At 45.8% G+C, this 13095-nt stretch overlaps 1 protein-coding gene across 6 annotated transcripts in view; it reads left to right on the top strand.

Annotated features, from left to right (window-relative positions):
- Positions 1 to 13095, top strand: part of LOC140428539 (protein phosphatase EYA1-like) — a 324148-nt gene that overhangs the window by 124696 nt on the left and 186357 nt on the right. For all 6 annotated transcript variants that reach the window (XM_072515114.1, XM_072515116.1, XM_072515112.1 and 3 more), the window contains exons 4-5: positions 8591 to 8657; positions 11279 to 11418. In XM_072515114.1, coding sequence (XP_072371215.1) covers positions 8591 to 8657; positions 11279 to 11418 — 207 coding nt within the window. The remainder of the gene's footprint in view (positions 1 to 8590; positions 8658 to 11278; positions 11419 to 13095) is intronic.

Consider the following 13095-nt stretch of genomic DNA (forward strand, 5'->3'; position numbering starts at 1 on the left):
AAGCTCTAGAACTGCCAACCTCTTAATTGCGCTGGCAGCATTGCAAACCCGCCCAGCCAATTAGGCCCCCCCCCCCTGGACATATTGCACTGACAATCTCGCTCTCGGCCAATGCAGGCTTACGACCCCCATATGGTCCAGGCACCAGGGTCTCAAAGCCCACAGGAAACCCCAACACATTCAATCCAGAGAATGAGCAAAAACAGCATCAAAAAGGGAAACAGCTAAAAGACAATGAAATGAAAATGGCTTATTGTCACAATTAGGCTTTAAATGAAGTTACTGTGAAAAGCCCCTAGTCGCCACATTCCGGCACCTGTTCAGGGAGGCTGGTACGGGAATTGAACCGTGCTGCTGGTTTGCCTTGGTCTGCTTTAAAAGCCAGAGATTTAGCCCAGTGTGCTAAACCGGCCCCTGTACAACCTGGAATATATATGATCATACATGAAGCTAGATTAAAAGTGTTGTGAAAACTTAAGCTTTAGCAAATTTAGAATTACTGAAGTGAAAAGTCATTTTGGAGCCTTCCAAGATAATTTATCCTCATAGAAATAAACATACTTTAAGTATGAAAATAAAAATAATTATATAGACGTCAGTAGGATTTGGCAGGGAGAAGCTCCTCCCATTCAAAATGTAATCTCATTTTAATTTGTGAATGGAAAATCTTTGCAATCTGCATGTGCAGTAGTTCTACCTGCAGGACACGACATTTCGAAAATGAAATGGTGCTCTGTTCCATCTGTCCCACATTCCATGGCAACTTGGAGAGACAGCTAGGTAATTATTTGGATTGAGGATAACTGATTTAACTATATTAAGTAAACACATTTTGTGTTTTAAATGGCTTCTGCATGGATAAGTGTGTCGGTATTAATCAAACAAAACCTTAGAAGTGAACTCCAAGGACAGGTGCGAAGGAAGCCCGGCGAACCACACACATACACTTTGGTCGTGTCCGGCACTGGAGGGGTATTGGAGGGGAGTGGCGGGAGTGATCTCGAAGGTGGTGAAGGTCCGGGTCAAGCCAAGCTGGGGTTAGCTATATTTGGGGTAGCGGATGAGCCGGGAGTGCAGGAGGCGAAAGTGGCCGATATTGTGGCCTTTGCGTCCCTAGTAGCCCGGCGAAGGATTTTACTCATGTGGAAGGAAGCGAAACCCCCCCCCCCGGCGTGGAGACCTGGATAAACGACATGGCAGGGTTCATAAAACTGGAGCGGATGAAGTTTGCGCTGAGAGTATCGGCTCAGGGTTTCTCCAGGCGGTGGCAACTGTTCCTCGACTATCTAGCGGAATGTTAGGGGGAAAATAGATTGACAGCAGCATCAGCCCAGAGGGGGAGGGGGGGGGGGGTAAATTGTTTTTGTTCTAGAGGGGGTGAAGGGGCGGGGGGGAGCACTATTTCGTGTTATTTTGTTAGTTCACTATTTTATTTAAACAATGTTATCTATCAGTTATCATGTTACCGTTTTTGTTGATTTGTAAGGGGGAAAAATTGTGTTTGAAAACTTTAATAAAATATATTTTTTAAAAAAAGAAGTGAACTCCAATGAATCACATCAATTTTAACGGGCAGGATTTTCCCACCGCGTGCTTCTCAGAGGCGGTCCCACCATTGGCTGGTGACAGGGCCGTCTGGTCCTGCCCTTGTCAACCAGAAGATCCGGCCGGCATGAATGGCTGGAAAATTCTGGCCAACGTGTCAATTCTTCTTCAAACGGTCATCAAACTGCATTTCAAGCATTCCCTATTCTTGAAACCTGAAAATGCACTAGGCTATGAGTATACCTTTCAAAAGTAAATTCCTGGAGTGCGTGAGTGGAAATGCCGACATTTAGTGGGAGATCATGGTGTACTTGTAACGTTACTGGACGAGTAATCCAGAGGCCCAGGCTAATGTTCCAGGAACCTGGGTGCAAATCCCACCATAGCAGCCTGGTGGAATTCAATTAATAAATCTGGATTATAAAACGCCCTAGGCCGGAATTCCCTGTAGCGGGATTGTCTGGTCCCGCTGCAGGGAATGAGGTTTGGCTTTGCGCCAAATTCTCCCTCCTCGCTGGCAGCGATGGCAGGGCGAACCCGAATCAGAAAATCCCAGCCTAACATCTCAACGTTTCACATCCCAGTTTATGTGCAACCAACAGTGGAGGAAAGTAATGTGCGAATGATTGGTTTGTATAGGCTGTAGCTTCGAAGTCTCACGGATCTCTTTGGTTCTGGCAATCTTCAATCCCGTTCCATGGTTGATCTGCTGACAGCAGGATTCTCCATCCCCCCCCAGCCCCGTTTTCCAATGTAGCGTGCCCTCGCCGGCAGCAGGATTCTCCATTCCGGCAGCTGGCCAATGGGGTTTCCCATTGTGGGCCACCCCATGCCATCAGGAAACCCGCGGGAATGAGTCCGCTACCGGCGGGGCCCGCAGTTTGTTTTTTATTGTGAAACTGTAATGAGCCAACATCGAGATTGATTAAGGTGCACACCGCTGTCAACTTCATTTCTAGGCGGCAATGTTCTGTACTAACATATGAATTAGGTGGGGTAGGCCATTTGCATCTGGATGGAAATTGTCCCATTGGGCAGACGCAGCATGGGTTCATAAAGGGCAGGTCGTGCCTAACTAATTTAGTGGAATTTTTTGAGGACATTACCAGTGTGGTAGATAACGGGGAGCCAATGGATGTGGTATATCTGGATTTCCAGAAAGCCTTTGACAAAGTGCCACACAAAAGGTTGCTGCATAAGATAAAGATGCATGGCATTAAGGGGAAAGTAGTAGCATGGATAGAGGATTGGTTAATTAATAGAAAGCAAAGAGTGGGGATTAATGGGTGTTTCTCTGGTTGGCAATCAGTAGCTAGTGGTGTCCCTCAGGGATCGGTGTTGGGCCCACAATTGTTCACAATTTACATAGCTGATTTGGAGTTGGGGACCAAGGGCAATGTGTCCAAGTTTGCAGACGACACTAAGATAAGTGGTAAAGCAAAAAGTGCAAAGGATACTGGAAATCTGCAGAGGGATTTGGATAAGCTAAGTGAATGGGCTAGGGTCTGGCAGATGGAATACAATGTTGACAAATGTGATGTTATCCATTTTGGTAGGAATAACAGCAAAAGGGATTATTATTTAAATGATAAAATTTTAAAACATGCTGCTGTGCAGAGAGACCTGGATGTGCTACTGCATGAGTCGCAAAAAGTTGGTTTACAGGTGCAACAGGTGATTAAGAAGACAAATGGAATTTTGTCCTTCATTGCTAGAGGAATGGAGTTTAAGACTAGGGAGGTTATGCTGCAATTGTATAAGGTGTTAGTGAGGCCACACCTGGAGTATTGTGTTCAGTTTTGGTCTCCTTAATTGAGAAAGGACGTACTGGCACTGGAGGGTGTGCAGAGGAGATTCACTAGGTTAATCCCAGAGCTGAAGGGGTTGGATTACGAGGAGAGGTTGAGTAGACTGGGACTGTACTCGTTGGAATTTAGAGGATGAGGGGGGATCTTATAGAAACATATAAAATTATGAAGGGAATAGATAGGATAGATGCGGGCAGGTTGTTTCCACTGGCGGGTGAAAGCAGAACTAGGGGGCATAGCCTCAAAATAAGGGGAAGTAGATTTAGGACTGAATCTAGGAGGAACTTCTTCACTCAAAGGTTTGTGAATCTATGGAATTCCTTGCCCAGTGAAGCAGTAGAGGCTCATCATTAAATGTTTTTAAGATAAAGATAGATAGATTTTTGAAGAATAAAGCGATTAAGGGTTATGGTGTTCAGGCCGGAAAGTGGAGCTGAGTCCACAAAAGATCAGCCATGATCTCATTGAATGGCAGAGCAGGCTCGAGGGGACAGATCGCCCACTCCTGCTCCTAGTTCTTACGTTCTTATGTTCTTATTTGACCCCTCAAACCTGCTCTACCATTCAGTAAGATCATGGCTGATCTGATTGGGGCCTCAACTCCAAATTTCTGCCTACTCCCAATAACCTTTGACCTCCTTTGTTAGTCTATCTTCCTCTGACCATGCCCCCACCATTCTCTGGGGAAGAGAGTTCCAATGGCACGCCAACCTCTTGAGAGAAAATTTCTTCTCATCTTAATCTTAAATGGAAGACCACTTATTTCTGAACTGTGTTCCCTGGTTTTGCTCTCTCCCACATGAGGAACATTCCTTTCAGTATCCACCCTACCAAGTGCCCTCACAATCTTGTATGTTTCAATAAGATAGATCACTTTTCATTCTTCTAAATACGTTCGGTAGCGGTCATGGAGTGAGTGGTCGCACATAGAGCAGCTCCTTTTACCCAAACTTTGGAAATTTTGGCGGAAACGTTGGGCAGAGAGTGGAGGGGGATAAGTTCTCCCCCGGCTGGGCAGGTGTACGGGTTGCCAAACTCGACAGAAAACAGTGAGAGCCTTGGCTAAAGAGTTGAGGAGACTCGTGGCGCAGCATCAATTATAAAAATGGCAGAGGGGGAAGGGTCGCCGTCGACTGGAGAACTGCAAATGGAGCAGTCGATGAACTTCATTAAGGACAACTTTCGGCAGCAGCGTAAGGAACTGCAGAGTGACTGGTCAAAGGTGTTTGAGGGGGGAAGTGACACCTTTTCACGGGACGTTGGAATGGCTGGAGAAGAGCCTTGAGGTGCAGCAGGCGACGATCCAGGAGGTGGAGAAAGTGGTGTCGGACCAGAGTGATCAGATTGTATCGTTGGAGGTGGAGATGGCGATCCTGGGGGACATGTGCAAAATCCGTGAGCAAAGGTGGAATACCAGGAAAATAAGTCCAGGTAGCAAAATCTACAGATTGTGTGCCTTCCAGAGGGAGTGGAGGGAATGACTTGGTGGAAGAGAAGGTGCTGGACAAGGCCAGGGGGTGGATCAGACCCATAGGTCCATGAGGCAGAGGCCAAGAGCGGGGGAGCAGCACACATTCCAGGACAAAGAAAAGATTCTGAGGTGGGCCAGGGTGCGGTGGGATTGTGAGTGGGATGGAAACTGAATCCGGATCAATCCAGACATTAGAGCGGAGCTGGCCAGGAACCGGGCGGGGTTCAACAAGGTCAAGATAGTGCTGTATTGGTGCCAGATTCGGTTTGGGATGCTGTACCCGGCCAGACTACCGGGCAGCACGGTAGCATGGTGGTTAGCACAATTGCTTCACAGCTCCAGGGTCCCAGGTTCGATTCCAGCTTGGGTCACTGTCTGTGCGGAGTCTACACATCCTCCCCGTGTCTGCGTGGGTTTCCTCCGGGTGCTCCGGTTTCCTCCCACAGTCCAAAGATGTGCAGGTTAGGTGGATTGGCCATGATAAATTGCCCTTAGTGTCCAAAATTGCCCTTAGTGTTGGGTGGGGTTACTGGGTTATGGGGATAGGGCGGAGGTGTGGACCTTGGGTATGGTGAGAGCCGGTGCAGACTCGATGGGCCAAATGGCCTCTTTCTATGAAACTCTGAGACTTTGGGTAACGCTTGAGGGCCGCGAGTATTACTATGGGAAGACTGAGGAGGTAAATTACTTTATTAAGGAACATAAAGCTGGGGGAATGCTGAAGGGCGATCTTGGTTGGAAGTGTTATCTGTGTGAAAGTTTGATATCTGTTTCTGTTTGCTGACATGGAAAAGTTGTAATTGGGGCTTTTGCACCGCCCCCACCCCACTCCACCACCGTTATTTGTGGTTGGAGAGGTGTGTACTGGAGGTGACTTTGGAGGACCAAACAGACTTTGTTAAGGTGAGGCAGATCTCTAGTATTATTAGGAGGTTGCTGAATGTAATTATGACCCCGTTTGGGGGGGGGGGGGGGGGGGGGGGGGGGGAAGAGAGAGAGAGAGAGAGAGAGAAAGAGAATGCCCGAGGTAATAGTGTCCACATGGATGTGGAGAAGGCCTTTGACCAGGTAGAGTGAAGGTATCTGTTTGAGATTCTGGGCAAGTTTGGGTTTGGCCTGAGATTTGTGGCATAGATCCGGTTGTTGTATGCATCCCCCATGGCAAGCGTGTAAATGAATGAGACGAACTCGGGGTATTTTAGATTGTATAGGGTTATGAGGCAGGGGTGCCTGCTGTCGCCGCTGTTGGGTTGAGCCCTTGGCGATGGCACTTTGGGCCTCAGTTGAGTGGTGGGAGATTGTGAGGAGGAGGCAGGGAGAGCCAGGTGCAGATGTCCTGTTATTGTTCGCGCCAGACTTGTTGGAAAGCATGGGCAGGATTATGGGCCTACTGGAGAGGCATTGGGCATTTCCAGGTTATGAATTGAATGCAGGGAAAAATTAGACGTTTCTGGTGAATGGTGTGGGGCGGGGGACAAACCTGGGGGCTCTAACATTTACAGTGGCAAGGGAGCGGTTTCTGTACCTGGAGATCCAGGTAACGTAGGAGTGGGCCACAATGCATAGGTGGAACCTCATGGGGTTGGTGGAGGACTTTAAAAGGTGGAACACGCTGCACCTGACACTGGCACGGAGGGTGGCCGGTGGTGAAGATGAATGTGCTGACAAGATTCCTGTTTGTGTTTCAGTCCCTCCTGATTTTCTCCCCAAGGCCTTTTTTCAGAAGGTGGATGCGCTAATCTCGGAATTTGCCATTTTGTGGGAACCATAGCTTCACGTCGGGGGAATGGATGGGATATATAGGCGGGTGAGGGAGGAGAGGTTAGTGCGGGTCAGGGATATGCTTGCGGAGGGGAAATTCATTGGGCTAGAGGAACTGCGGGAGAGGTTTGAGTTACCGAGGGGGAGTGAGCTTAGGTTCTGGCAGGTGTGGGACTTTGCACGTAAGGAGCCGCCTCTGGTTCCTCAGATACCGGAGTATACGCTTCTGGAGAAAATGCTGCTCCCGGATGAGGGGGGGTGGTGGTGGATGGCAGGATTGGGGATATATAGAACAGAGAACATACCATGCAGAAGGTGGCCATTCGGCCCAACGAGTGTGCACCGACTCACTTAAGCCCTCACTTCCACCCTATCCTCCTAACCCAATAACCCCATCTAACCTTTTTGGTCACTGAGGGCCAATCCACCAAACCTGCACGTCTTTGGACTGTGGGAGGAAACCGGAGCACCCGGAGGAAACCCACGCAGACACGGGGAGAACGTGCAGAGTCCGCACAGACAGTGACCCAGCGGGAAATCGAACCTGAGACCCTGGCGCTGTGAAGCCACAGTGCTATCCACTTGTGCTACCGTGCTGCCCATATTGGAGAGCAGACAAGGAATTAGTGGAAAGGATCAAGGGGAAATGGGTGGAGCATTTGGGGAGGGAGATAGGATGGGAACTTTGGTGAGAGGTAATGCGGCGCGTGAACCCGACCTGCTCCTGTGCAAGAATGAGTTTGGCACAATTTAAGGTGGTGCATAGGACTCGGGCTCGGATGAATGGGTGTGTTTTGGGGATAGCGACGGGTATGAGAAGTGTGGGACAGGGCTGGCGAATCATGCTTATATGCTCTGGGGGGTGTGAGGAATTGGAGAACTTTTGGGACGCAGTGTTCTGGACCCTATTGAGGATTGTAAGTGTTGAAGTGAAGCCGGACCCGATGGCGCTGAACTTTGGGTTGTCGGAGGTGCCGGAGTTGCTGGAGGGGAAGGCGGCCCACGTTGTGGCCTTCGCCTCTCTGATGGCCCGGCGACAGATCCTTTTGAATTGCAGGTCGGCTTACCCACCAGGGGTCATGCCATGGCTGGGGTATCTGTACGAATTTCACAGGTAGGAGAAAATCAAATTCGAGGTATGGTGGAGGCTGTTCATGGTTATATTTGAGGAGCTGTTTTTCACGCGGGGGGGGGTGGGTGGATTAAAAAGGGAAAAAGGCACAAACTGTATACTTTGATGGGATGTTAAGCTTGTGTTATTTTGTTGAATGTATTTGGAATAAAATATCCTTTAAACAAAAATTGTGGATTCAGGCCAACCTGTTGAATCATTCCTCGTAAGACCATCCACCACTTCATGAAGCTTGAAGTGAAATAGTAATGTATCTAAAATGAATCACCAAACAAGGTCTTATACCAACTATCCTGGCAAGTTAGAAAAATTTAATTAAATCTCAAGGTAAATCTTAAAGTTTGAGGAACTGGGACTAAACTGTGAGAAGGTTACAAGAGCCGTAATAATCCAGAGTAAGAAGATTATAAAATGCCTCAAACGTTAACACATTTTTCCCTCTCTGCCTGTAATTTATACTTAGCCCTATTCCTACACTATAAAATCTCTATGAACATTTAAACAAAAATGTTCCAATTACTAATAAAATTTTGCCTTGACAAAGGAAAAATAAATTTTAGAATACCTACATATACAGAACAGATGATCTACTAGCTTGGCTGAACAGGAACCAAATCCCAATGAAATGTTATGAAAAGTGTTATTTTAACTTTATATCAAATTTACTAATATTTCAGCAAATTAATTAGCATTTACTGCAAACGAATCACATCATGAAATCCCGTGTATTATGACTTATGACAATGACCATACATTGTGAAGTGAATTATGATCTGTGCTATGTGAAAGATATTCTATGGGCCTAAAAATGTCCCCTCAATATATTATTCGACGTTCATTACATTTTCTAATTGCTTGTTTTACATTCTGCAGCTAATAACAGTGATATTTTCAGTAAAAGACAACCACACCAGTTTTCACCGCAGATTTATACATCAAAGTAAGTGGTATTTTAAAGAATGTTTTGTTTCAATTGAGATGTTTTGTTGTTATTTCATGCCTTACCAATTTTATTTGTGTTTCTGTTGGTACATTTGCCGCTGAACACGGTCATGGTCATCGTACAGCTTCTTATTATGTGACCCATTCAGTGATGAGCCACTTTGGATTTTACGAAACAAAGATAGAGCTAACAGTAATTCAAATAAGCCAAGAGTTGCGGCACGGTTGCACAGTGGGTAGCCCTGTTGCTTCACAGCTCCAGGGTTCCAGGTTCGATTCCCGACTTGGGTCGCTGTCTGTGTGGAGTCTGCATGTTCTCCCCGTGTCTGCGTGTGTTTCCTCTGGGTGCTCCGGTTTCCTCCCCCAAGTCCCGAAAGACGTGCTGTTAGGTAATTTGGAAATTTGGAATGCTCCCTCCGTGTACCCAAACAGGCGCCGGAATGTGCCGACTAGGGGCTTTTCACAGTAACTTCATTGCAGTGTTAATGTAAGCCTACTTGTGACAATAAAGATTATTATTAAAATTACAGAGCTCACATTGTGTCAGTGGGCACCACTAGGATTAACTATCATCATCTTCACCTGGGCAGTTATCTAGCAGAGCAGATTGACTGCCCATTGCAAAATAATAATAATAATCTTTATTAGTGTCACAAGTAGGCTTACATTGACACTGCAATGAAGTTACTGTGAAAATCCCCTAGCCGCCACATTCCGGAGCCTGTTCGGGTACACAGAGGAAGAGTTCAGAATGTCCAATTCACCTAACAAGCACGTGTGTCGGGACTTGTGAGAGGAAACCGGAGCACACGGAGGAAACCCACGCAGACAGGGGGAGAATGTGCAACCTCCACACAGACAGCCACCCAAGGTGGGAATCGAATCTGGTGCTGTGAGGCAGCTGAGCAAACCATTGTGCCGCCGTGCCACCTCTTCATTGCTCAACGGTAAAAATAAGAGTTTACACTACTATTTCTGACATGTCCTATAGTTCGTCTACATTTTACTGAAATACCAGTCACCCATAGTCTGTACCTTAAATGAATTGTTTTTTAATTGCCTATTTAAACACTTGCAGTATTCTATTTCCTGAATAAAGATTTTTGGCTGGTCAGAAGTTTCTAAGAGTTTTTTTTTCAATGGTTTGCCTGAGATCTGAAGTTTTTGCATTGGGCACCTCTTTAACAACTGACCTGTTAAGATTAGAGGGCTAATTGGAAACTCGGTCTGCAATTAGTGAATATTAGTGCAGCTAATTATCCTCATTATCAATAATGAAGATTAGAACCATAGGATGTTTGCAGCACAAAAAGAGGTCATTTAGTCCATCGTCTCTTTACCAGCAATTCACCAAGTGCCACGTCCCCCACCTATTCCCTGTCGTCCTGCAGTTTTTGCTCTCTCTTTGCTTTACTCAATTCTCCTTTGAAAGCCACAAATGAATCTGCCTCCACTAGGCTCTCAGGTAGTGCGTTCTGGATCCTAACTATTAGATGCATTAAAACATTTCCCTTCATGTCATCATTGCCTCTTTTGCCAATCACCTTAAATTGGTGTCCTCTGATTCTTGACGCTTGCACCAATAGGAAAGCTCCTCCCTATCTGCCCTAGACTATTGAGGATCTTGGCCTCGAGCATTTGACAACAAACGGGGGCAAAGTGACTTTCACCTGCAGCATTGATATCAAAATGACCTGCATTCCTGTGAGACTGCTTCTCAAACTCTTATTTTACTCCAGCATGATGGCAGAAACCAATACCTTGATAAATCTTTACTTTTGTCAGAATCACAAGTCACCCTTCGCTTGTGAAATGTGAAATGTTTCAGCGCTACAACATAATTGGTATTTTCATAGCTGCAGAACTTTAGACTGTGTCTGTTGCTTAAAAGATCAATTTTCATTCCATGAAAACTCCACAAGTGTCAATGTGCTTTCTGTATTCCCGTTCCACTACTTTCCAGGGTGGTTTTGTTCCCCCACCCCATTTCAATCCCCTCTCCAATCCAAGTCCATTTCTTCTATTCTAATCCCTCCTCCATTTATCTGTTAATCCAATTCTTACAATGCTGACCGCCCCCCACCATTCACCAGGTGCCTCCCATGGTCCAGGTAAAGTCCATTCCTGGTTGTGTCACTACCTTTCCTTTGAGTCCATTCCTTTTATTGTTACTCCAGGTCATGCAGGGTCATATTTGTTCCCTGGCAGAATGTTCTGGAATGAAAATCAAATTCTTCAAGGAACTGTGAATGTTATCTCATGGGCGTGTGGGTTTGGCAATAATGAATGAGGAGATTATGGAAGGGGTGTTCTATTAGCATGCTAAAGAAAAGATTGGCCAACTAAACTTCCTATAAAATCACAGGTCTGAGTTCATCACAAGTTTGAGGGTTATGTACTGGGTACATTTTTCTTTTGGCAAGTTTTGCAATAAAAGCATTTTCCACCTGCTCAAGAGACTTTTTATTTCCCATCAACAGTCGCTATGTCATTCCGAAACCCTTCCATTCCCTCTACCAACAATCTAATCGCTCTAATGTACTTGACAAATACAAATAATTTATGAGCACATGTAATGGATACCAGTTGATTTATTTATCTTTTGTTTATCCTAATCAGATCATATCCACACATTATTCCTACACCCTCGTTCCACGCCATGGCGGCCTATGGGCAAACGCAGTACACAGCGGGAATTCAGCAAGCTGCTCCTTATGCTACGTACCCACCTCCAAGTCAACCCTACGGATTACCTTACAGTGAGTACAAAGATTACTTTTTCTCAGACAGGACACTTCAAGCAGAATCTCCATAGTTGTTAAAAGTAAATTAAGGTCAGCCTCATTCATGAAAATAAAGCCCATCTGATCGAGTCTTTGGCATATAAAACACTTTGATTTATAAATGTGAAGAAGGGTACATTATAAAGCAGAAGATAACACTTTATCGTTCTGACCCCTACCTTCCTGGTTCTTGTTTGGAGTGCTCGTAAGGATTCTACACTAGGAATAAAGTTATGAAGACAAAAATCCATTATATGCAGGCGACCTTACAAAAATTAGATACCTGTTTATGTGCAAGTTTGGAATCGTCCGTTACCAATATTTCAATGGAATTGGTAAAAACGAAGGGCTGCTGGAGCCAGACCATCTGCATTGTCTCTAGCCAAACACCAAGAAAACTCCATGATTTCACAAGCTATTTTGAATGCTTCTTAAGAGGAGATATGTCTCAGAATAGAGTAATATCCTTCCTTGGCAGTCACACGGGGTCGAGGATGACTTAATATCGCTTCATGGTTGGCCAGCAGAAACATGCTAGCAGCAAGGCCACAATGAGCTGCAAAACCTTGGTGCCCGTACACAAACTCAGATTTAAAATGACAAAACTGAAGCAGGCAGATTCAAGTGAAAGGTGGGGTTGAAACTCGAAGATCTGAAAAGTAGACATTAAAATTTATGAACAGAGTTGCGCACAATTGGGCCAAATAATTTGTGACAATAAAATTGGGCAGAAGCTAACTGGTACTCCACGAGGGAATTGTCGTCATCCAAGTGTCCTCATGCTTATTGGTCCTTCCTGCAATCCCTCTGCCAAGACTTGAGTGTCTTATTTACATATATAATAATCTTTATTGTCACAAGTAGGCTTAAGTTAACACTTCAATGAAGTTACTGTGAACATCCCCTAGTCACCACATTCCGGCACCTGTTCAATTACACTGAGGGAGAATTCAAAATGCCCAATTCACCCAACAGCACTTTCGGAGCACCCGGAGGAAACCCACACAGACGCGGGGAGAACATGCAGACTCCACACAGACAGTGACCCAAGCCGGGACCCTGGCGCTGTGAAGCAACTGTGGTGACCACTGTGCTACAAAGTACCAGTGACACAGCAGGTTCTAGTTTTGCATTCACACCGCACTCAGTAATTCAGACTGAGGATTTTGCTGCCTTTAAAAAGCTGAGACAGACAGAATGGGGGAATGTGTGAGTCTGAAGAATGTGGAGAGTTTCATTAACTATTTCTGAGTCGGGGAAACACTTTGTGCTGTGAATTTTCTTCTTGCCGACGCACACAGCTGCATTTGCTTCTCTTTGATTCTGACAGAGTCAGACCACCTGCAGGTTTTCAACACTCATGATGCCCCCAACCCCACTCAGGGCTCTGCAGGCGCAGTCTGGCATTCCATACCCTTGTTTACCAATGTCATGGAGGAGGGGCAGCACAGGAGAGAGCAAACGAGAGTCAGGTCACGAGAATGCAGCCCCCTTCCCAACCCTGAGAGTGTACGAGCAGCAGGGCTAATATAAGACCCGAAGAAGGAGATGTGGAATCTGGAATCTACTGCCTGAAAGCGTGATGGAAGCAGTTTTCATATTTACATTCGAAAGTAAATTGAATAAATACTTGAAGGGAGGGGGGAAAAAACT

This window comes from Scyliorhinus torazame, chromosome 8 (genome assembly GCF_047496885.1).
Source record: "Scyliorhinus torazame isolate Kashiwa2021f chromosome 8, sScyTor2.1, whole genome shotgun sequence".
Lineage (NCBI taxonomy): Eukaryota > Metazoa > Chordata > Chondrichthyes > Carcharhiniformes > Scyliorhinidae > Scyliorhinus > Scyliorhinus torazame.